At 38.8% G+C, this 25,497-nt stretch overlaps 2 protein-coding genes across 4 annotated transcripts in view; both read left to right on the top strand.

Moving 5' to 3' along the window:
- The window catches only part of aplp2 (amyloid beta (A4) precursor-like protein 2), a 51,052-nt gene extending 38,620 nt beyond the window's left edge, over window positions 1-12,432 (top strand). Inside the window, exons 9-17 of one of the 3 annotated variants that reach the window (XM_031760380.2) lie at window positions 359-433; window positions 752-910; window positions 1,911-2,039; window positions 4,442-4,541; window positions 5,258-5,431; window positions 7,391-7,458; window positions 8,515-8,592; window positions 9,838-9,993; window positions 10,377-12,432. In XM_031760380.2, the coding sequence (XP_031616240.2) occupies window positions 359-433; window positions 752-910; window positions 1,911-2,039; window positions 4,442-4,541; window positions 5,258-5,431; window positions 7,391-7,458; window positions 8,515-8,592; window positions 9,838-9,993; window positions 10,377-10,478 (1,041 nt within the window). In that variant the 3' untranslated portion in view covers window positions 10,479-12,432. Of the gene's footprint in view, window positions 1-358; window positions 434-751; window positions 911-1,910; window positions 2,040-4,441; window positions 4,542-5,257; window positions 5,432-7,390; window positions 7,474-8,514; window positions 8,593-9,837; window positions 9,994-10,376 lie in introns of all 3 variants that reach the window. The other 2 variants (XM_031760379.2, XM_031760381.2) reach the window with 2 other exon arrangements.
- Window positions 12,433-13,136: 704 nt separating this feature from the next.
- st14a (ST14 transmembrane serine protease matriptase a) lies at window positions 13,137-25,290 on the top strand. Its single transcript, XM_039598188.1, has 19 exons — window positions 13,137-13,628; window positions 16,380-16,536; window positions 17,168-17,298; window positions 17,389-17,459; window positions 17,586-17,752; window positions 17,901-17,936; window positions 18,419-18,653; window positions 20,437-20,576; window positions 20,681-20,784; window positions 20,921-21,030; window positions 21,113-21,249; window positions 21,332-21,436; window positions 21,568-21,672; window positions 21,754-21,879; window positions 22,011-22,133; window positions 22,285-22,465; window positions 23,377-23,648; window positions 23,931-24,067; window positions 24,457-25,290. Exons 1-19 carry the CDS (start codon window positions 13,596-13,598, stop codon window positions 24,613-24,615), a joined length of 2,529 nt encoding a protein of 842 aa, XP_039454122.1. The 5' UTR covers window positions 13,137-13,595; the 3' UTR covers window positions 24,616-25,290.
- The last annotated feature ends 207 nt before the right edge of the window (window positions 25,291-25,497 follow it).

The following is a 25,497-nucleotide window of genomic DNA, read 5'->3' as shown; positions in this document are numbered from 1 at the left end:
CTTTCCACTCAGCTGCACCGTGTGACCACATTTTACATGATCTCAGATGTTTTGAAGGGATCTTTTTCAATGAAGCTGGTGGATTTTTTTTGTTGCATCATTGGCAGTCAAATTGACATTTTTAGGAGGAAAAAGAGCAAGTGTAACATTTATTATTTATGATTTCTTTTTTAAATAATTTAGATGTCACATAAATTAGAACATTTGAATTTGAGAGTACAACAAGGAACAAGGTCATATCAGTTTCCTACCTACCTGGTATTGTTTTCCCAACAAAATAGCAGTTTTCTGAGTCATAGTAGGACTTCCTTTTATCTCCACTTCACTTCCTTTGCTCGCTATGCACTTCTCTCTCCAGGTAAGAAAAGAGTGGGAAGAAGCTGATCGCCAGGCTAAGAACCTGCCCAAGACTGAGCGGCAGACATTGATCCAGGTACGACACTGATCCTTTCCCATGGGAGTCGCCCCTCCCCTCAGTTTGTCCCTTTGTTTGAATGAGGGATGATGGCTTGGGTCCCTCACTCCCTGTACCATTAAAGATCCCGTTTCCCTGGCTGTTCTATCTTTATCACTCTAAGGCTAAATGAGGACATTGTTTGAACGGGAAAACTTCTAAATGAGTCCCCAAGTCCCTTAACAAGCCTGGAAGGCGACATGAATGAAACTGAGACTTGTGTTTTTCTGTTAGTAGAAACTGAAAGAGTGCCATACAGTTTAGTGTGCATATATAAGATTTTGAACTGGTTTACAGCACTTCCAAGCTATGGTGGAGTCCCTGGAGGAGGAAGCAGCCAGCGAGAAGCAACAGCTGGTGGAGACTCACCTCGCCCGGGTAGAGGCCATGCTGAATGACCGGCGCCGTCTGGCCCTGGAGAACTACCTGGCTGCCCTGCAGGCTGACCCCCCCAGGGTAAATGGCACACACCTGCCTCTCAGAGCAACTTTCTCATCCTTACCTTTCTCCATCTGGATGTTTCTTTTTCCTTTCTGTAGTCAATTTGAAAATAAATCTACACGTATATTTCTGTCAGGCCACATTTACCACCAATTGCAGCTAATCTCATATCCTGCTAAAAGAGCTTCTGACAACTTGCAGTCTATCGTGAAGAGAATGGATTACTGCACCCATAAAAACACATATCCCAAAATCCCCCAAAGCACAAAGTCAATCACATTTCACCCTACAGCTATAATCCTTCTGTCGAGTTATTTTTAATTCCTTTTATCTAATAGACTTTTGATGCTTTTTCCCAGCACACAGTTTGGCACTCGGTTAAAAGGTGCTGGTCACCTTTCCAGCACCACCAGTGTTAGGTTTATCAGCAAAAAGGGAATTGATTTAATGCCTTCATTTGTTCTCATTTCAAGTTTAATGACGTTGCCAGATTTAAGAGTACAGCTTTCGTTACACCTCCAAAACTGTTAATTGCGTCATCTGTAGTCTGGTGCTATTTCTGTAAGTGCTGCAGAAGATTTTATGTTATGTTTTATGTGAAGTTAATTATTTTGCATTCTCATTGTTCTTCTCCTCAGATATATGACGAGCAAGAGAAAAACAATTTTCACTTATTTTATGTCTAACATGTCTAACATAAAGCTAAAGTGATCATGTTTAATGAGAGGCACATAACAACAAAAGGGCTTGTCATTTTGAGGATTGGTTTCTTAAATGAACTTAAATCTGATTAAATTTGAATCCTGAATGAAACATTTGGCTGAATGAAAACTATGAATATCACTTTTTGGTTTATAATTAAAAATTAAAAGGAAAATGCATTACAATGCATGTCAATTATACTCTCACGAAACAGGAATATTCAATCATGCAACAGCCAGTGTTATACAGAATGTTTCCAAGGCCATATTGTACCATTCCACCCAACTGATCACCCTGCCCCATTTTTCCGCAGCCCCACCGCATCCTGCAAGCCCTGAGAAGATACGTCCGTGCTGAGAACAAAGACCGCCAGCACACCATCCGCCACTACCAGCATGTTCTGGCTGTTGATCCTGAGAAGGCTGCTCAGATGAAGTCACAGGTCAGTGGGTTTGTTCCTGATAATCATCACTAATACCTCATTTGATTTAGGTTAAGAATTGCCAGGGCCCAGAGGTAATGACATAAAATCCCCACATTATGAACGTGTGATTCAGGAAATGTTTATCTTTTTTTGTTAGAATTAATTAGATTAAAACAGCTAATCATTTATCAATGCGTAATATTTCACGTTTGTACAGTTCAATTTTCTTAATTGGTCCCTGCAGCTGGTTTTGACAATGAAGACGTAATGTATTGGACACCGTCTCAATAAATCTGAAACCTCATGCCGAGCCAATCTAAGATCATATACTCCTATTCATGCTCAGACAGGGCAGGGATAATGATGTCTCCTGCTCCTTTCTGCCCTGTTTGTAAGTGTGTAGGAGGTAGAAAGAGTGTCTGTTCCTCTTAGCTGAAGCCCAGGAGGAGTGAGTAGGCTTGTCTGATGGAGGGAGGGTGAGTGCTTCATTCACTTAAGCCTCAGCCGAAGATTAACATTGCGCAGGTCTTGTGTAATGCTGGACTCTGAGCGGCTGCACGGGGATTTGGCTAGAAGCTCCTCTATTAGATGTACTCGCCTCTGTGTGTGTTTGTGTGTGTGTGTGTATCAGTGCCCTTCGACACCATTTATAGTTATCCTCCACCATTACTGATCATGCAGCAGATGGATGAAAAACACAGTAAAGAGGAATGGAAGAGACTTTGTTTTAAGATAAATAGTTGGATCTGGGAGATGGTAAAGGAAAAACGATCTATGCTGTTGTGCCCTGACAATGGTTTTTTTTTTTTTTTTTTTTTTTTGCCAAGCCTAGATCCTCTGTCTTCCTAGACTCATTTTCAGTTTTACCCTCACCTGTCTGACTTTAGCAAGGTTGCTTGATGCATCAAAATTGCTTTTTCCAACATGGGGACAATGTAGTCTCCTTAATCAGGATTGCTTCTTAGACACAAACAGGAAGGTGCCAGCGGGGCTGCAGAGCACCTTTAATAGGGAAAGGTGCATCATTGCCATCTGTTGCTGGCGCTGGTGCACTGCAGCCATGTGCTGAAAGATTAAAGCAGTCAATCATCATAGTGGGAAATAAACACCGGTTACCTGCCAAAAGCTGGTCAGCTTTGTCTGTAGGGGCTTTTTAATTCCTGCCAACCATTTTGGCAGCAAGAATATTGAAATATTTCTCCTCTTCAAACATCATGTTGTTTATAGAAATAGTGGTAGTGACTGGAAATGTTTTTGGACACACCACATTTTTTAAAAATCTTTTCCATCAAACGAGTTGCTTTTATTTTTGCAATACTGTGATATGGTGGCGATCATTGGGGCCGACAGGCTGCAGGTCCTGTCAGAGCGGCTCGGCACTTCAAGACTGATTTGAATATTACACGCAGCAACTTGTTTTATGTTTGCAAGTCAGCTGGCTGTGAGCGAGTCTGGATTCAGCTCAGGGAATATGCACACTTCCTGAAAGCGCAATTCTTCTACATCTCTGAGGCGGCTCTGTTTAAATGTGTGGTCATGAAAAGCTCTCTTTAGTTTAGTACATTAATATACTAGTTGGAGACCAGAGAGCTGTCTGCCCTCAAGTTTGTACTGTATAGTGATTCATTACATTTGGGGAAAATTTTAAGTCAGTTTCAGTAATACTGATAAATAGCATTTTCACTTGACATGGGGCATTAGGGCAATGTTTTATTCTGCTACAACACAAAAGTAACGTCTTCGTCTTCTCCTTTTGTGTCCTTTTCCCAACTTTTCCCCTTTTTTTTGTCATTATTTCCCTTCAGATTTCAGTTAGATTCTACCTCCTTTTCCTGCTGACACCAATATCTGAAGATTAATTTTAATCTTTTCACACACAGTGACAAGAGGTCACTGCACGAACAGCTTCTCTGTGCAAATTTCCAAACATGAAAAGTCAATACTGTAATCTGAGATATTATTAGGTGACAAAAGGTAACCAGTGGCAATAAATAGGGATTTTTATGGGATAATCATGTTTTGTTTTTTTTTTATTGAATTTTATTTTATTTATTGGTTACACTAATAGTTGGCAATTCTCTCTGTTATTAATTGTCACTGGTTTAATGTTACAGTAATTGAAATAAATAGATGTGTTAAATACCATAAAATTAGCCATTTAAACTAATGTTTCATGATCCAAAAACATAATCCTTCTTGATCATTATTAAGGATTTTTAGCTTTCCTATAAAATTATAAATTGAATTAAATTATGTGTCTTAAATGGGAAACACTTTTGGGGGTCTTTGGGAACTGATGCTGAATTTGAATTATCAAAGCTCTGGTCTCCAGTTAGTGGATTGGTTTTAATTAAACTAAATGGAATCATGTGCTAATTTTTTTTGTCACGTGATACCCTGTTTGTTTTTTTTAATGCCAGGTGATGACTCACCTGCGAGTGATTGAGGAGAGGATGAACCAGAGTCTGTCACTGCTCTACAAAGTGCCATATGTGGCCGAAGAGATTCAGGATGAAATTGGTGAGTCGTGTTCAGTGAAAGATCCCTGGGCAGCTTGATGAAGTCAAAATGAAGTCAATACGTCACATTTTCTCTGGCCCATTGGGACTTTTTACTTGTATCCTTTGCCATTAGTCTCTTTGTGTAGAAGGAAATACAAACACTAAAAGAAACCAGATGGAAGGTTTTAGCACTCCAATTATTAAAAACAGAGAAAAGGCTGAGTCGTGGAAAATTGAATACAGCTATGCAGCTGTATATACAGCTATTACTCTGTTTTTAAGGCGCCTCTGCTCACAACCCCTCATTTTTCCAATTAGACCTGTTGGGACGTAGTCATCTCCAGTGGTGCAATTTAAAGCAGACAGTGTCCACTCATTAAAATATTTTTTTCTTTTGTTTCCTTGGCTCCGTTAAAGGAACCATAATATACTGATGCAGCACACGTTAAAGTGGAGTGGGTGCAGTGACAGAACTGGGTCACAGCTTTCGCCGTGCAGTGTTCTGTTGGGAGTTGTGCAGATTTACACGGAAAATAGCTCTCAGAAAAATAATAATTGGTAGTTAGCAGAAATGAGAACAGACGTTTCTTGCAGCAGTTCTGACTGCTGGGGAAAAATATGCTAACAGTAATCGATGAAGCTTATTTTAGAAACCGCTGCTGCTGCCATGTCCTCAGTTTACAGGTGTCGGCATGTCCCCAGGTTTATACTCTTGTCATTTGCCCTTTTCTGCAGATGAGCTACTCCAAGAGCAGAAAGCTGACATGGACCAGTTCCTGTCATCCATCTCAGAATCACAGCCAGATGTCACCGTCTCATCAGAGGAGAGCGTGGAAGTCCCTTTGTCTGAGGGCAAACCCTACCGGCCCATCCAGGTCAAGTCCTTGGGGTCCCGTCCAGATCCAGAGGGTGAGCAGCTCCAGCCTCAGACACAGTCACGAGCAACATCGTGAACAACGCTGTGGCTGTGAGGAGAACAATAGGCCTTACACATAAGTCTTTCTGAAGGGCAGTGGTGACGAAGCATGTTGCACAGTGAAAGAGAATAGGTTTACATTGTGTTTTGAGCCAAGCAAATGTGCACTGTAGTCCACGGTTGAGACTTATCTGCGCCTGCATATTTCCCACTGGCTTAGCCTTCAACACAGAACTGCTAAGATTTTTTTAAAAAGTCATAAAGCCGCAGGGTCTGCTACTAAGCTTGAGCCAAAAGCAAGGGGGAAAGAAACAAGCAGTTATGGTTCTATTCTTTTTTACATGTGCGCCAAGCAAAAGATTGAATCCTCAAGGAGAGAAAAAATGATGGATGGAACGCTTCCAGCGAGAAGGAAGGCAAATTGCTAGTAGAGCCCCAAGCAACATTTAATATCCAAGCCAACAGCCCAGAGGGCTTAGACAGAGCTAGCCAATTCTAAAATGGCTCCTTTTCTGGAGTTTAGTTATTTTTATCATTTATTTTTGGATTCCTCCCTGCTGAACTCTTCCTAATCAATTAACACAGCTTGATAATCCTGCCTTTTCTCTTCTTACCTGAGTTCTTTTCTCTTCTCTCCTTTCCCTTTTCTGACCTTCTTTTTTCTGTTGCTCATTTCAAATGCCAAGGCGATCTATCAGACTCCCCACGTGCCTTCAAGAAAGGTTGGTGCCTCTGTTGCATCTTGTTTTTCTGCCCCCACTCATCTCCCCAAGCCATTCCCATCTACTATTTTGTTTCACTCTGCTCCTTCTCCTCTCCCTTTCGGTATTCTTACCGTTTCTGTTTTATCAGAAGCCATCTGGTTGTTTTCTACTTTTTTTTTTTTTGTTGGCCCTCAGCTACTTTTTGTGCTTTTTGTCATACTAGGATTATCACTTCATGGTAAATAACACATTCAGTGGCTTTGAAATCAGGTAGAGCTAGGTCACAATGAGCCCCGCGTCAGACACTCTTGTGTGTTCGTTGTCATCCTGTTCTCAGTGCATTTGTCAAAATACCGTAATTATTTCACCTCCCACAAACTCATTTCCCTTCTCAGTTTCCTTCTTCCTGATAGAAGTTGGTAGATTTAGTGTCCCTGTTTGAGGCTCAGTGTTTCCTCTGCTAAACCACAGTCTGAAATACACTGTTTAATCTGTTGATAAATGACTTAAATTCTTTCTTTTTTTAGTAAAATAGAAAAACTGCTTCAGGACTTATCAAATCTATGTACATGAGTGGTCCCATTGTTCCCATGGTGCTGTGACTGTTATAGCTGGATATAAGATTATGCAGCATGCAGTACAATCTGATAACCTGCCCTGCCAGTGTGACTGGCATCACTGCTCAACGAGGCTTGCAAACGTGCATGCTTGTCCCATACTCAATCAAAAGACAGTTTTATTATTCTTAAGTGTTTGCTACTGACTAGCTTGGAGCACCCGCCAAAAGCAATAAGCTGATACTGAATGTTGCTCTCATTACCTTTTCTGATGTGTTTGTCCGTTTTATGAAACTGTAAGCGTGACATATATTTTTGAAGATTTGTATTAGTTGAACTACAGTGACACGGTTATTTGAGGGATACAAAATACCAGGATATTCACAGTCGTTTAGTGGGGTCTTGTTCAGTGACTCACTGCATGTTTACAGAGAAATTGCAGATAAATGCAAAGCACCACTTCGAGGGGGCCTTTGTAGAAGGTCAGTGTCATGCTCACAGTGCTCGCTCTGTGCTGAAGGGAAGAAAGGTCTTTGTTGTCACCAGTGAACTAAGGAGACTGATGCAACGGGTGCAAGGACAGTAGCTGGATATCTATGTGCAGCTATCCACCACCAATACCGCCATACCAGTTTGGTTGTTTGCTTGTGCTACCTTGCTGTTATTGACCGTGCTCCTTTACCTCCTCCAGGGTCTGCCATGTCTGGCTTAGATGGTTTAATTGGTGCTGAGGAGAGAATCATCAACAGCAAACCAAAGGTCAGCGAGAATGTGGTAAGAGCTCTATTGTCAGTTTGTGAATGTGTTCGTGCCTCAAAACCTATTTTTCTTTCTGACTTGAGAGAAGCATTGTTAAAGCAAAACACAGGACACGAACAGTTAGATATCATTCCAGTAACCCCAATTTGATACAATTGTGCTGACAAATTAATGAGTACACTCTGGTTTCACATAGCTCTTAAGTTCAGCATTTAATGAGACAGATTATTCCAGTAACTATGTTGTCATAGTTACGGCTAACTAACACTGAGCTATTTGCGTGTCTGCGTTTGGCTTCTGCCAACCGACCCTCATTCAGATCAACTCTACACTTTGTTCAACAGTCATTGCATGTTACTTTCCTTTGCCAAGCGCAGCAGTCTTCTTCATGGATTTCAAATTATGCTTGGCAGCTGTGTGCGCGAGTGTGTGTGTTTGCTGTTTCGCATGCTAATCCAACATCAACTGTAAAGCTGCGTGTACTTTTGCGTGTCTGTGTTAACGTGAGTTATGCAAGTTTTTTGAGCGCATGCATGTGTCTTTTTGGAAATGCTAGTGGGTTGTTTTTTTTGTTTGTTTTTTGAAAGCGAAGCAATCTGGAAAAAAATGTAAAAATGGTGGTGACAGCTAAAATGTTCGTCGTGATTATGTTCTGTGACAAACAGACTCTGGACTGCTCTGTCTCTACAAACAGCAGATTTAGTTTCTGCCTCCTGAACACACCCACTCCACTCATAGCGCTTATTCTTCAGACCGGGGCTCTCAGTAATGAGAGGCTGACAGTCTGCATAGAAAGACTTGTTAACTGTGTTCCTAGAAGAAAGTCTGTTGTTGATGCTTGCAACCCCCTTCCCTCTCTCCTTCCAGTTTGAACAAGACAGCTCCAAATGTATCATCACCCAAACACAGATAATCCTTAACAGTTTACTGCGTTGCACATTCACACCCTCTCACTCTCCCCCGCCTCTCTCTTCCTATTTCTCTCTGTCGTACATGCACGATCTCACACACACGTTGTGGTGAGTGTAACCTGGGCTCCCCTGTCTGTGTTGACAGGTGATTGATGAGTCACTGGATGTTAAAGAAGTGGTTTACAGTGCAGAGAGAGTCAGCGTTATGCATGATGATGAGCTGGTGAGTACAGCAGCACCCTCCAAAGGGCTCTCTGGGGAACTGTAGTTATCAGTAGTGGGGAGAAGATGAAAGAAGGAGGGAGTGTGGGAGTGTGCAAAGACACCAGTTCTGCAGCTGATGGTTGTGTAAATAAAAAGAACAGAATTTATTTTTTTTAAAACAACAACTGCACTGAAACAGACCCCTGAACCCCTCACTTTTATCACCGTATTTTGTTGAGTTTTGGTTATTTGTGCATGGGTGCATGCTTGTTATGTGACTGTATTTGAATGTACACATTGAAAATCTCAGTTCATATGATGAATGTGAATCCACACAAACTGGGCGTGCTCAGTTTATGTGTGAGAACGAGCAGTGAAATCCCCTCCTCCCCCCCCTGACCCCAGTGGCTGTCCACATATGATTAGTTTGTGTCATATGTGTCAGGTTACATTGTGAAGATGAGCGGAGGTGACTGCGATTGTTTGCATATATCGAACTAGCCAAGATACTACACAATCCTCCACAAAGATACCTGGCATGCATGTGCACACACTATTCACGAGTCAGTCGTGTCCCAAAGAACAAAAAAACGGATTTTGTCTCTATGGTTTCGTAACATAGCTTAAAGAGTCGTCTCTTTTCCACTCAATTTATTTTCTAATTTTAAAGCAACTTTGAAGGAAGGCTGAAATCTCATTTCAGTCCACTCTTGTTAATAATTTACTGTCTTGGGTTTTAAAGAGAAATTCTTACATGAATTAGATTATGACTATTGATCATGATAACAAATTACACCTCATGTCACAGTTGCAATTGATCTGATTTTATGGATTTAGCAGTGAACCACCTACAAAACTTACCCAAAAAACGATCACTGCCAACAGTTCTCTTTAAAGGGACAGAGAGTAAGCAAAGGCAGTAGTGCCTTGGGAATCTGTGCAGCTTTGCACAGCATAGCAGATCTACTTTCAAATGACATGTTCATATTCATGTTTCCACTCATTATATGCATATCACAGAAGTAGCAGCTACCACAAGATTCCTCTGTACCCTAAACATAAAAAGGTCCAGGGGGAATCTTGTGTTCAGATGGCTAAATAGAACGAAGTAGGATGAGGTAGCTAGTACATACATGCAGTGTCTTCATTATTACAGAAAAACAACTTCACTGTTTCTTTTCATTGCTTCAGTGGTCTGCTGTGTTTGCATGTATTGTCTCCTGACTGCTCTCCCTGTCTTCCCCTGACTCATTCTCCCTGTTAGGAGTCCTACCGCCCTCTGGGAGAAGACTTCAGCTTCGGTAGCAGCGCACTGATTGGCTTGCTGGTGATCGCGGTGGCCATAGCAACTGTGATTGTGACCAGCCTGGTGCTTTTGAGGAAAAGGCAATATGGCACAATCAGTCACGGCATTGTGGAGGTAAGCCACCTGTTATTTGGAGGGCACATAACCACACAGCAGAGCTCTCTAATGAACTGTGGCTCTTATTATTTCAAGTATCAGCTAGCTATTAAATTATCAGGATGTATATGAATAAAGCTGGATATGGAAATGCAAATTAGATTATTGTCCCCCTGCAGCATTTATGTATGCCACAGCATGAAGAGTTATTATATGTTGTAGGCCCTTGTAGTGGTCTTATTTTTTTTAAAAGTGCATCTGTCTATCTATCTATCTATCTATCTATCTATCTATCTATCTATCTATCTATCTATCTATCTATCTATCTATCTATCTATCTATCTATCTATCTATCTATCTATCTATCTATCTATCTATCTATCTATCTATCTGTCTTGCAGGTTGACCCCATGCTGACGCCAGAGGAACGACACCTGAACAAGATGCAGAATCACGGCTATGAAAATCCCACCTACAAATACCTAGAGCAGATGCAAATCTAACCAGAGCCTACATGGGGCGCTGTAGAGTCTGATAAGAGGATGGCAACCGAGGGGGAACATACTACTGACCAACATGATGCTATTGTTAAAATCATTTGCATACATCCAAACTCCATTTACTGGTTTGTTCAAAACAATCCTTAAGTAATGCTACTACTTCTACTACTGCTACTATTGTACTATAGAGCTCTTTTTGATCATGTTTCTTTTCAAAAGGTGATGTATCTGCCAGTTTGCATAACGGAAATTGTGATTCTGCAGATTTATCTGTAATTATCATACAGCTATCTCAGATCAAGATGTATAACTTTTTTTTTTGGACATGTCTTTATTTTTTTTTGAAAGGCGAATCATATTAAATTTCATTATTTTTGAGCAGCCATCAATAAACCCGCTTACTAGACACTATGCTTTTTTTTCCCCATCATGCAAAGTGTCATTCATGCAGTTTCTGATGGTATTCTCAAAACTAATTGACGTTTTGTTCTTTTTCCTCTCGATAGATTGCTTGTATATGAAGGTTCTTTGTACCAATTAAAATGTTTAGTGAAACAACAACTGAGAAAAAAGTGAAATCATGAATTATTTACTTTCTGTTCTTTGTTATGATAACAAAATGCCGTATACATATACAACTGAAATATATATAAGAATAGATGTTTTTATTCCACCTTTTTTTCCCCAGGGGAGACGTTACGAGTTGGTTTAGGGTTCTTAGCTTTGTGGTCGTGAATGTTTGCAGGCACACAATAAGAAAGCTTCGGGGAAGGTGTGCACAGGCCCCCAGCTCAAATACATCTCACAAACCCTACTCCAAACCCCTTCACTAAGTGAATGTGATGATGTATTCCCTCCTACCCGCACAAATATTTTATCATTAGGGAAGTTCAGTAAATAAAAAGACTTGCTGACATGTGTTACATAGTTGAATGTATTATGGAAGCCATTTCCATGCTATGTATTTCACAGATGCCCTTTAGGTTTTAATTTCAGTGTAGTGTCACATAAACTGTGAGGTGTGCAGTGACATGCCACAAACAGACAATGTTTTGTTTTTAAAGGGGGTTTTTAAGTGTTGCACAGGTCATCTGAAGCAAAAACACAGTATAAGTGAGGCTACTCTGAATACAAATTTAGGAATGATGTGCATTAATGTTCTAGCTGGCTTTGCTGGTCTTAAAGTAAAGAACAGTATGAAAACTTATAGCAGTGCTAGTCCAGAGGCACAAATGAAACAATATGCTGTAGTATGGAACAAGAAATCTAGGAAATGACTCAGTCTACCTTTTTGTGAAAAAAAAAGTATGAATTTTGGCTGGTAATAAAATTTTTGATTGTTTTTATTGGGATGTGTAACAAATTTTGCAGTGTTGATTTTGGGATTTTGGCACTGGGACATGCTGGGCCGACCATGCATCAAAGCTACCTGAAAACAGTTTGGAGCTGGAGGGCTGTGCAGGCAGACAGAGACACACAGAAAGTTGAAGCTTGGAGAACTGGTTTCTGGAAGAAAGATTAAAGAAAAGCAACTTGTGTAATTTTACAGTTAGAGATCGACACAAACAAGTAAACTGAATCCTAGGATCCTCTTTTCTCTCTCTTTATCTTAGTATTGTCTTTGTATGCCTGTATAGTTGATGTTGCAATCATGGCTTTTTTCCAGAGGATTCCATGTGGTGTGCATTGTTCTTATATGAAAAATATATATATATATATTTGAGTTTTTTTCTTGTTTTCTATTTTTCTTTCTCTTCCTGTGACAGTATCTCTGTATGTGACTGTCTCACTATGCACCCAAACGGCTTCAATCTTGTAACTGCCTGCTTGATTGTGGAGGGGACTGGGAACTAATATATTATGCATATTAGTGATTTAAAACATTTTGATTGACACCAGTGGAAACAGATTTATGGTTACAAGGGGGATACACATCAATAAACTCACAACTTACATATGGGTGTGTTGTTTTTTGTTTCATAAATAGCTTCTTTTGTAGTGGGAGCAAAAGTTAATTGTTAAGAAGTGCTTTAATTAGACTTTCAAAGTAATCTACACATAAAAGCTCAAGGTAGAAATAATAATAACACTAATTTCTGTCTGATCGGCAGTCCAAAATGCAGTCATGCTTAGTTTAATGAAAACCAGAAAATATAAGCGTTTAAGAAAACGGAACGGCTTATTTATTTTTCATTGCACTAAAATAATCACTTCAACTAGTTCTCATTCATTTTCTGTATCAGACGGATTCATCAGCTTATATCAATCCGCCATGTTCTGCGGTTTGATACTCTGCTGGTTGAATGAAATACGTCTCGCGGACTTGTTTCTGTTTGGCGGCATAACAAAACCGTTTCACTATGAGAAAAAAAACGCAGGTGATTCAGAAGTGATTCATCACTGTTTCACGAATAAGCCCACGCAATCACATGACTGATACTAACTATAAGTCAAGCTTTAACATAATTATAAAACATCACAATTAAATCATTGTCCTATTTTAATTATGCTGAAATTTGTAGAAATCACAAATATAAGATCACAATAAAGCGCTTTTCCAAGAACTGGAAGCGCAGTTCACCTGAATGAATACCTGAACTCTAGCCCCACCTCCTAAACAGGTGTATCCTCTCCTTTACAGTGAAACCTAAAACAGCCACCATTAAAGAAAAGACAGTTCTCGCGCTATCTATATCTAATCTAATAGATTTCCCATTATTTTATTTCATATGTTTCGCCCGTGTCAAGTAAACAGGAAGTCGTTACAGGTGTGTGGGGTGGAGACAGAAACCTGAAACTGCCGGAAAAACTTTTTTTTTTTGTTTGGTCTGGTAGTCACCTGTTGTCACGCAGGTAGGCGACGCGTTCTCGTCAGGGCGACATTTGCGAACCCCTCGACTGAGAGGAGCCTTTTTTAAGGACAAAAACACATTTTTCTTTTGTTTTTTGTTTTTAGGGCGTTTTTATTTGTCGAATTAACACATTTAAAAACAAAGAAAAAGAAAAAAACAAGGCCTGCAGGTTCACCTCGGGAATCGGCTTTTAGAAGGAGTGGTAGGGCGAAGAGGAGGAGAAATTCAGACGTTTGAAGTCGTTTTCCATTTGATTAGTGACCCCAAGATGGAGAGTGGGACGCGATATACCCCAGCACCGGTAAGTCACTTGTTTCTTTTTGTTCAGTGATGGTGCCTTAGATTGCTTTCACTTATTTCCTGATACTCATGCATAGACGAAGTCAACCAAATTGCCGTAGAAACACAGTGAAAGACGTGTGGGTAGAAACATCTCCACTCAGCAAATTTTTCAGACTTAAAGTGTAAGGCTACTTGTGTTTGTATTATACACACACACACACACACACACACACACACACACACACACACACACACTTAATGTCAGTGTATTAAGCTATGCTATCTTGACTGACTCACTCAGCAAAAACTGGTTTGCCTACAGACAAACAAGTAGTGAGTGGAAAAGAACTTCAATACTCAGAAACAGTTTTCAGTTTCATGTACTGACGAGAGCAGTTGATTGAGCAACCCACACTCCCTTTTCAGCTTTTCACCTTTTTAAATCACCAAAATTAGTAATTAATAGCTAAAGAGTATTTAATGAGCATCTAGACATCGATTAATGGACACACTGAGACAATCAGTGCCACATAGCCACACAGTTATTTGTGCATCTGTTTATTGAGACTCAATAACAAGTTACTCAGTGTTTGTGTAAATTGTATTCTAATATAGTAACATGCATGTACTATACTTCTAAAATCTTACAAATGTAATCAGTATATCATAATATCGTATCATAATGACCAAAAACAAACCTTTACAAGGAAACTGATAAAAGCTGGTGGTGGTTAGCACCGCTCCCTAACAGCAATAAGATCCTGAGTTCGTCTGGTCAGAGCCTTTCTGTGTGAAGTTTGCATGTTCTCACTGGGTCTGTGTGGGTTTGTTCCAGGTACTCCGGCTTCCTCCCGCAATCCAAAGAATGGCACTTTGCGGGGTTAGGTTAATTAGTGATTCTAAATAGCCCATAGGGGTGAATCTGACAGTGTCTGTCTCTCAGGGCGTACCCCACCTCTCGCCTTATGGCAGCAGCTGGGATAGGGTCCAGCCCCCTGCAACCCATGAATTAAATAAGTGGAAGAGGATGGGTGGATGTATGGAAAACTCTAATAATTCTGCTTATGTGGCTGCATTCCCAAAGCTTATTAATTACACTCAACAAAATGAGCTATGGGATCTTCCAATCTGCAGAATGCCAGAAATTAATGTTTCAGAACCTGTCGACAAAAAGTAGTCAAAACTCTAGATAACCTTCTTTTCATCAAGTAACTTTGGAATATATTTTTGAGGGGTTTGGACATAAAAACATCCAGGAAGCTTCACAGTTCCCAGAGCAGCTGGCCCTCCCAAGGTTGCTGTCTGAATTCCTCCACCTTGTTTCAACTTGTTCACTCTAGTCAATCTCCTTTGTAGATTATTATCTATCCAAGAATACTCTACATCGTAACATTGTGTTGATAAATAAAACGTGTTATTGTGTGATTAGTCCCTTATAGTGTCAAGATTTTGCACACTGGAGCAGTTGTGAATGGTATTTGACTTCTACGTTGCTTTGCTGTACCGTGCATGTCATGGTTGTTGATAGAGGGGCTGGGAAATGACTAAGTGTATTGTTCTGATTGTATGTGTTAGTCTTCAAGTATATTTAGCAAATTTCTGTTAAAACCTGACATTTTAGATGTCGGGCCATTTAAAGAAATTTTCTTTAACAGTTTAACCTAACACTAAGACTTACATTTTGAGCTTCATGAAGAGTTTAAATACACTGTTTTTACATATATGAATGGATCTTAGTACTATATCTTTTGTTGCAACGGCAACCACAGTAGTAGTAGGCAGATGGGGCTCTATGAGATATATTCTTTCTTTTATTAACCTAGACCTTTTATGTTGCAACTTGATCAGTGAATCCACACATGAGAACAATGAAGTGGATATAGATTGCATAAACTCTTCAGTTAGAATTTAACATTATATTTAATTGTGACAAATATAAAGCTTGCTCTTTACAAATAACTATTCTGCCAAAGCAGCACATTTATATGCTTGAGTCATGACCTCATCAGTGGAGAATAATATATTATTTAATGATATAATGTATCCATTATATGTATCCATTATATAATTAATTAATCAGGTTTAAACAGGCAGAAAGAAAGCCTTTCCAGTGGTTTATAAAGCAAAAAAAACAAAACAAAAGCATGTCGTAGTCTTTTATTTCTTTTATTAATATTACGCTACCCAAAGCACTTACAGAAACATGTTGTTTCTGAGTAGTTGCCGCCAAGCAGGTTTGACAGGATTTTACATGCTGAAACCTTTGTACTCCCTCCCCCCCAGTCTCACCTCTGAAAGGTAACAGCAGAGCATGAGTCATGGCATGAAGTTCTCGTTTCATTCATTAACAGCACAAGACAGTGAATCTCTCTTTTCTGTTGCTCACGAGCCAATTTTTTGCTCACAGATTTTTTTTACTATGTTTCTTTCAGTTGGAAAAATATATTTTAAAAGAAAACTATTATAACATTTCAAACTTCAATGTGTCACACTTCTTGTATCTGAGAACAGAATTATGTAGGTCACCAATAGCAGGGACATTCCTTAAATATGCAAATGTTGGCTTGCTGTCTGCTGCTGTTGCTTATCTTTATGATTATCTTTTCATGAAGGCGTGAGATGCTTTGCTTTGCTTTCCTTTGCACCTTTATCTACACAAGTCTAAACCTTTGTAATTTTGATTAATATTTAGAGCTGGCTGATATTAATGCACCTGAGTTTTATATGTTGAGCTTTCTCTCATCTGTTTAACTGTCTGTCTTTCTTCAAGGACAAAGACTGGGATATCGATGTCCACTTGCCAGCATCGAACACTAAAAGGCTTGAGAAGAAAAAGCACCCAGGGAAAACTGGGGCTGTGATTGGCGTGGTGATCTTTGCTGCTGTTGTAGCTCTTATGGCTGGAATACTTGTCTGGCATTTCCACTGTAAGTACATCTCTGTTTAATAGGCAAATGTACTGCACGTACATTTTGTTCAAAACCTGCAGCGTTGAACAAATGGTACACACTCTGCTACAGATAAACAATGAATAAATGTCATAAAAACAAAATTAAATTTACAGTAAAAAATACAAGGTTGAAAGCTTATTGCTAAAGATTAAGTAACTAAATCATTCCTATATTTGTGGCATGCATGAGTCATCTCTGCCCATCTGTAATTCTCTAACAGTTGCAATCTGTTGCATCAAATTTCACCGAAATCTGACAAGCTTCAAGAAACAAATGCAGTCCCAAGTTTATTTCTATAAATGTGCAAAAATATATAAGCATACGTGGTTTTTAAAAGTTCAAAAATAACTTTTTATTCTGTTTGTATGTTTGCACATGGAAACCTACACAACTGTAGACAGTTTTAAAGCTCATGATTTAAAAGAACTAGAATCGAGGGTATACTGAAGGGATAGTTAAATCTCAATGAGAGAAAGAAACATTTTAAAGCCACAAGAAGTAACAGCAGTAACACTTGGCATAGGAGAAGAAGCAGTAGTGAATACTAAGCGTGTTTCTTGTGCCGTAAGAGTATGTGGCTCACATAAAGTCTTTTGTTATCCTAAAGTCCGTAAACACCAGCGGGTCAAGAGGATGTACAGCGGGTCCATGCGGATCACCAACCAGGCATTTATCAACGCCTATGAGAACTCCAGCACTCCAGAGTTTAAGGCTTTAGCAAAGCAGGTGATTTCACAGGTAAGAATGCCACCAACTTCTGTGTGTCAACACTATTTTCATTTTTCATTTCATTTCATTTTTTATGATTTTGCTTCAATCTCTTTTCAGCTTAAAGTCGTCTATTCCAAAAGTCCTCAATTGTCAAAATACTACCGTGAGTCTACAGTTCAGGCCTTCAGGTACGCTCAGGAAGTGTGAAGGAATAAATCCTTCAAACTTGTCATGTATGTATGTATGTATGTATGTATATGTGTGTGTAATGGTCATGTGTTTGTTGTTTCTAACCCTGCTGTCATTGCTCTTAGTGAGGGCAGCGTCATTGCCTACTACCTATCGGAGTTCAACGTCCCCGTGGGGCAAGAAAGAGCAGTCGACAACGAAATGACTTCAGTAGATATGCTAGTGAAAAAAATGCGCAATTCTATGCGCACGTCTATCAATGAATTGACTTTTGAAAATGTGGTCACTTCAGGTACAGTGAAAGCAACTGCTTCTCATTCAGTCTATATCAAACATACACTTTTGTTTGTTATATTGTCAGTTGTCACGTTCTATCTGGTTGTGGTTGTTTTTCAGTCAGTCCTAACCTTATGTCTGTGTTTTTTGTTTCAATTTTACAGCTCTGGATGATCGCATGTTTTCAAGATCCTTTCAGGGTAAGTGTTCAAGTTTTGTTTTTTGTTTTTAACATTTCACTAGAAGTACTAGTAACAAATCATCTACATAGACCGAAAATAGTAAACCACATATACCTTACACTATAGAACATGTTACCAGGGACGACACCTTTCTTCACTATTGTTAGTCTCTTTTTAGAGTAGAACACTTTTCTGCCATGGAGTTGAGTAGAAACCAAAAGGGTGCTTGTTTACTTCTTCTTTCCATACCAAATTTTTTTTTTTTTTTTTTTTTTGTTTGTTTTTTTTAATAAATAACCATTTTTTATTCAGTTTCACTTACATCAAAAAATGGAAAAAGCTTACTGCAGAATGGTCATGACCACTAACGAAACTACATTTCATTTGCATACTATTAGTAATAGTAATATTAATATATCTGTCTTAAAATGTGTGACAGTGATTCACAAGCTTAATTGTCACACAAGCTTAAATTCTAAATCTTAATGTTTCTCTTTCAGATAATCTGCAGTTTGAAGAGCATACCAAGGTTGATTATATAGGACTGATCCAGTCGCCGGGTTTTCCCGACAGTCCGTATCCTCCTAACACCTTCATCCAGTGGCAGCTGAGAGCTGACCCCGGCTATGTAGTCAAGCTGCAATTTGGAACATTTGAACTGGAAGAGAGCTGCGAGAATGATTTTATTAAAATCTACGATTCCCTGGTGCCCATCGAGAGTCTGCTTATGGAAGAGTGAGTTAGCCCTTTAAAACATCTGTTTCAAGTTCCCTTCAGAAAAAACGTTGCTACATCTGGTATTATTATTATTATTATTATTATTATGTTAATAATAATATTTATCATCGTGATCATCACACCAATTTTTTACGTTTTTTTTTTTTATTGCGCTTCATTGAGCTCCTTTTTTCTGTAAAACAATGAAATACTACTGAACCTGAAGGATTACAGTAAAATATGAACGCATGTCCCTACTGATGCTTTTGCATTGACATTTTTTTTGAGTGAAGTGTAAATTTGGTACTTTTTGACTGCTAACAACCTGCTAGTAAACTCTGGAGTGCAGCTTAAAGATTTTAGGAAATGATCTAATAAGCTTCAGCACAAAATTTAAAATGTACAGTAACATTTATAAAAATGATAGAAAAGGACATAATCATCTTTTTAAGTAAAACTAAAAAGTAATGGTAACACAATTAAACTTAATGAAATAAAGATGAAGCCAACAGAAACCTCTCATCTGCAAAAAGCAGTGATGAGATTCTGAGACCACCCGAGTGAAAGCCACTTGGCTACACCTAGAAATTCTGTCCATAAAATTCTGAACAGAATCAGTGACAAAGGGCGGCTCTGGCGGAGTCCATCACTCATCAGAAACCAGTCCAAAAGTAGTGTTTTATGGCATTAGTCATCTCCCAATGTCTTTTGCTGCTCTTGTCTAACGGAGTTAAACTGTCAAAACATGCAGTAATTGCAGACTGTTTGCTACAATGAGCCTGAGCACCACTTTCACTTGACTCTTCGCCAGACTTTTTTGTCATGCACTCCTCATGCAAAAGCCTATGGTGATTTTTCAAGTGCCGGTATAAGTTGGTTGCGTTTCTGCTAGATGTTACAACTTTAGTGCGACAGGTTTTTCAGTACCTGTTTCTGGTGCACGTCTCCAGTCTCAAACCCCAAATACTCAAAAATTACCGACGTGCTGTTTTTCTTAGCTATAAATCTCATAACTGCGCTTCCTGTTCTCCATATGTGCAGTGAACACAGTACAGGGTTCCTGTTCACTGTTGTGAGATCAAGCAACCCCTTATTCACAATCTGTAGCAGCAGACACTTTTCACTCAGTTCCCTGTTTGCTGAAAACATGTTTAGTTTCTATGGTACAATATTAAGTGGTGCACATTTTTGCTTTTAAGTCTGGAGGATTTACTTATTAAGAAACTCTCGTCGAACTGTACATAATGGTGTAGTTATGTTGGTTAAACCTCATTTTAGATTAATAGCACTTGCAAATAATTTGTTCAGAATTTGTTGAGCACTTTGACTGAAGCTGTAAATTTAACTGTTAGTTATAACCAAGACTACATGTAATCAAAAAACATAAAGCTTTCCACAGGAAAGACTTACGAGAGTGTGGGTAGTGGTTTTTCTGCCCTGATAAGATAAGTGCAATAGCGAAACACTTGTCTGTAAACATTTTTCTGTAGAGAAGCTAATATAACATCTGCTGTAAAATGAGTCAGTTTTCAGAGGTAATGCACTGTTACATTTTCTTATTATGTGAAAAAAATTCTGCCAAGAAGATGATTTTTAAGCGTTTTATATGTAACTTTGAACAATAGTGAAAAGTAATTTAACCACACGTGAAGGAAGACAGGGGATGAATCTGTCATTGGGTTCAAGCCATCTCACGAAAGAGTGAAATATGATGTGCTTTTTAAAGGACCAAATCTTCCTTGTGTATCAGTCTCTTAGCAGTGTGTTCAGAGCGTTATTGTTTTCTCTTTGCTCTCTACAGGTTGTGTGGCAAATATTTACCTAATAAACGTTTGAGCTTTCTGTCCTCTGGCAATGTAATGTTGGTGACAATGGCCACTCATGACCAGTCCTTCCCAGGTTTTATAGCAGAAGTCTCACAAGTTTTTACAGGAAATAGAGGTAGGAGTTAAAGTTTACCTGCAGTTTTTTAAGGAACAATTTAAGTGTTTGACATTTGTGCTGATGCATCTTTTTTTTTTTTTTTTTTTTTTTTTTTTGAACAGCTATAGCATGTGGTGAGAAGCTGATAGGTTCAACAGGCAGCTTCTCTTCTCCCAACCACCCAAATTACTACCCTCCTAAAACTACATGCGAGTGGTTAATTGAGGTGAGTGGTCAGTCCCTTAAATGGCGTACTACTCAACAATATGACATGTTTCGTCCATATTTCTGCTCTGTACCACCTCTGAAGATCACATCCCATTGTGGCATGTAGTTTTAAGCTTTTTTTTATTGTCATGAAGGTCCCTGCTGGGAAGGTAGTGAAGCTCGTATTCAAAAAGTTACTCTTGTCCCAGCTGGGGAAGAAAAACACAAACTGTGACAAGGACTATGTGGAGGTCAACGGAAAGAAGTGAGTCCTTGTTGTGCTTTAAAAAAATGGGAATGCCAGAACAAAGCAGGTGTGTCATTGCTTGTACATTTCATTTTTTCAGATGGTGTGGAGAAAAACCTGATGGGTCAGTGACAGAAACCAGCAGCACCAACAAAATGACTGTGGTGTTTTATTCTGATGAGTCTCGCGTGGACCACGGCTTTTTCGCACAATATGAGGCCATTGACGTCCAAAATCGTAAGCAATTTAGTTTCTTTCAAATAATGAGTATTCCTTGACATTAGGACAGCGTTTCTCATGTTAACCATGCCATTCACAGCTTGTCCAGACAAGTTCCAGTGCAGAAATAACAACTGCATTAAGCTGGCACTAAAATGTGATGGTTGGAATGATTGTGGAGACATGAGTGATGAGTTGGAATGCAGTGAGTACCATTTACTCGTGATGCTAAGACTACGCATTTTTTTTTAATTGCTCTCTTTATTCTTATGAGAGGATTTGTCACATTCTGAGAATCATTTTAATGTTTAATGTTCATTATCCCCCCCTTCCCAGGCTGTAGTTCGACTGATATCCGTTGTAGAAATGGATTCTGTAAGCCCATGTTCTGGAAATGTGATGGCGTCAATGACTGTGGAGACAACACAGATGAGATGGATTGTAAGGCCTTGTAACATTGATGGAGTATGTTTCATATCAGCACTGGAAATGCTTAAACATGCCTGTTACTTTTTGTATTAGGTGGGTGTGCATCTGGGCAAATAGCGTGTAAGAATGGCAACTGTGTTTCCGAGAAGCTGAAATGTGATGGAAAGGACGACTGTGGGGATGGAACAGATGAACAAGACTGTACAAAAGCCACAGGAGGTACAACAGATAAGCCCAACTTTGCTATACATATAGATGGATGGTGGGAGAGAGCGAGAGAGAAATGGCTAGAGATAGATCGACTTACTATTAGCTTTGGATTGATTTTTCTCCTTTTCTTCTCTCCGTAGGTTTAACTGTAAGCTGCACAGATTTTACATACAAATGTAAAGACAATAAATGCATCAGTAAAGTGAATCCAGAATGCGACGGGACGCCGGACTGTGGTGATGGATCTGATGAGGAGAACTGCGGTATGTCACAAAAAAATCACATTTAAATTAATCATTCATCCTTCACCTGTGCAGTTTAGGTTGTCTTATCCAAACAGGTGTGGAGCTCCACCCAGTTCACAATAAGCTGCAGCACACCAGCCCTTTGACTGATTTATTGTTTACTTTGCAGACTGTGGGACACGTGGGAAGAGCCAACGTATTGTAGGTGGTCAGAATGCAGAACAAGGGGAGTTTCCTTGGCAGATCAGCCTCCATGTCAAATCACATGGTCACGTCTGTGGCGCATCCCTCATCAGTCCGAAATGGCTGGTCACTGCTGCCCATTGTGTGCAAGATGAAGGCTCTTTAAAGTAACTTCTTACCCTATTCTTTGTCCCTCTTTGACAAGTACACTGATTTTTGAAATATGATCTTATATTCTCTCTGTGTAAAATGAGAGCTATTTGTCTTTGTTGGTTTATTTTTCATATTTTACATATTTAGAAGATCTTATAATCCAAATGAATGAAAATGAGTACCATTGGAGTATAACAGAGTTAATATTTGTCCTCAGTACATTATTTTTAAGTCTACTTTAGAAAAATCAAAGTTGTTTACAAATTCTGTGTGACTTCAGTTAATTTATACTTTTTTCAAGACTTTAAATAGCTTTACATATAGTAGAGTATGGTACTCAGTCAGTATAACAACAATTCTGTTATATACTTTAATAAAACTAAGAAAAGCCTCAGGTACTGCTTAAATTATTTAAATAATAAAGCTAAAATAAACACTTTCACTTGAAAGACATTGTAAATTGAACGTTTTTTAATAGCAACAAAATCCTTGAATGTGGTGAAAAATAATTCGGCCCTTGCCAGGCCATCAGTGCAAGTTTTAAATGCATTTTTTTTTTCTACGCTTTGCTCTAACCCAGTATAAACACAGTATTAAAACATAAGTTATCAAAAATAAGGTCCTGATATTTTTTTCTCTAAAATCACATTTTATTTATTTTGTTTGTTTGTTTTTCAGTCTGTCTAATATTTTGTCTTTAATTGCCATTTAATTAACACTAATTTTATTTTGCAAGTAGTTATCACAGCCACACTCAAATCTTATTATATTCAACAAGCGCTGAGAAATCAGACTTAAAGTATATTTTAAAAATGCCTTATAATGGGAATTATATATAGTGCCACATAATATACTAATTATTATAAGTTCATTAATAATTGAGACCGTGAATAAAATCCTTGATCTGTTTTGTGTGCTTCCTCAGACTCTCCCAGCCTGGCTCTTGGGAAGTTTACCTCGGCCTTCATGAACAGAGAAAGACACAAGATCCAGTTCAAAAGAGGAATCTGAAGCAGGTCATAGCTCACCCTAACTACAACAAATTCACCTTTGACAATGACATCGCCCTGATGGAGCTGGACAGTCCTGTCACCTACAGTGACTTCATAAAACCCATCTGCTTGCCAGCTCCGCAACATGAGTTTCCACCTGGCCAGAGTGTGTGGATCACTGGGTGGGGTGCCACACGAGAAGGAGGTGAGTAAAAGATTGATCACTTTAAGAAATATTTGTAGCCACCAAAACTAAAAATGTAAAAGCCTGAGCTTGAGCTCAACATTAAATCAGCATAAAATGAAATAATTTCTCTTTTTTAAGATTTAGTTTTAGTAATTATTCTTTGAGTTTGTACACACCTTGTAAATCAGCCAATGTAAACTACTATATGTCTTTATATTAACACCACTTGTAATACAAGCATTTTCAACTTTTTAAAGATGTCCAGTGATGTGACTTCCTCTTTGTGTGCGTTTGTTTCAGGATCTGCTGCAGTAGTGCTCCAAAAGGCTTCAGTCAGAATCATAAACCAAGCTGTGTGCAACGACTTGATGGGGGGCCAGATCACATCTCGGATGTTTTGTGCTGGTGTTCTAACCGGAGGAGTTGATGCTTGTCAGGTACTTTGATATTCTTCTTTTTTTTTCTTTTTTGTTTTTTTGGGAAAAACACAAAAAAACCTGCTTTTGCTGCAGACAGTGGCATGATGTAGATGGAGGAATTAATTGATTAACTAAATCTGTAAATGTCTGAGAGAACATGTACAGTTTTAGGTCGTCTTGGATATATTGATGAATAGTATATGAATAGAATGTGACATGCACTCATACAATGGGGTAAGCAGATGAATTTCACCTTAGAAAGTAGAATTAATGTTTTGATTTTCTTTTTTGGCCCGCTGCAGAAGTCAAGGGGATAATTGGATATTCATAATATCCCCACACCATCCCCATGTATTGCCTCTATGCTAACATGTCTACCTGTGTTCCTGTGCATTTTTCTGCTTTAGGGAGACTCTGGGGGTCCTTTGTCCAGTCTTTCTGGCAGTCGTATGTTCCTGGCTGGAGTGGTCAGTTGGGGTGATGGCTGTGCTCGCAGAAACAAACCAGGCATCTATACAACGGTTACCAAATACCGTGGCTGGATCAAAGAAAAGACAGGAGTTTAGTTTGTATTGTCAAATAAGGCCAAAGGCATGGACATAAATGAGGGCTGAGGAGGAGTGCCACAGTTAAAAAAAAAAACCCAAAACACTCTGATTATCCATGAAGTGGCTTTTACTCTCAGTTGTAGCTGCAGTGAGGAACATGCTTTAAGAGCAGTTACAACACAATTTAGATGCACTGTGATTTGGGGCTTGATGAAATATTTTTGAATGTAAATAAATGTTTTATTTTTGTGTATTTTTATCATGTTTTAATGGAGAATAATGTTATTTCCTGCATAGTAAATTCCAGTGTGATTGTTACCCTTTTCGTACATGTAGCTCTATATCTTAAGAAATTCCCAACACTGTTTGGATTTTTTTGTTTTTTGTATTTTTTCTCCCTGACTTCTGAATTAAAAGCTCTGAGGTAGCAAGCTCATTGCAGCTTACCTCCTATGGATCAGTATCACAAGTCCAGCTGAAATCTCTGGGGGAAAAAAAGCTTATTTCCATTCTCTAAACACAAAATGGTCAAACACAGGTTTAGTTCAAATTTTCTTTTCTGCTGTAACATGTGACCACGCTTCAATTCACCGCAATATTAGTACTAGCTGCAAAGTTAAATTGTTTCCAAATATTTGTAAATGTGTATTTTATTGAAGATATTTTTAAATAAAAAATATTTCTTATCTCCTGCACAGTCGTTCGCCTACTTTGTTTCAGGACGCTTATGTATTGCATCGAACTTGACTACTAAGCTTAAAAAAACAAAAAAATGGTATTTAAAAAAAAAAAAAGAACAAAAAAACCCTCAACATAGATGCCCACTTTTTTTTTCTTTGTTTTTTTCTTTGTTTTTTTTTTTTTACCTCTGGCACAGTTGGTGTGGAGCACTCATACTTT

The sequence above is a fragment of the Oreochromis aureus genome, linkage group 14 (genome assembly GCF_013358895.1).
Source record: "Oreochromis aureus strain Israel breed Guangdong linkage group 14, ZZ_aureus, whole genome shotgun sequence".
Taxonomy (NCBI): domain Eukaryota; kingdom Metazoa; phylum Chordata; class Actinopteri; order Cichliformes; family Cichlidae; genus Oreochromis; species Oreochromis aureus.
The sequence above is the reverse complement of the archived record's forward strand: the minus strand, read 5'-3'. Positions and strand labels throughout refer to the sequence as shown.

Coding starts and splice junctions, on each gene's coding strand:
- st14a (XM_039598188.1), top strand. CDS start 13,596: ATGGAGAGTGGGACGCGATATACCCCAGCACCG. Junction 20,577..20,680: donor AGTTTTTACAGGAAATAGAG/GTAGGAGTTAAA, acceptor TTTTTTGAACAG/CTATAGCATGTGGTGAGAAG. Junction 20,785..20,920: donor CATGCGAGTGGTTAATTGAG/GTGAGTGGTCAG, acceptor ATTGTCATGAAG/GTCCCTGCTGGGAAGGTAGT.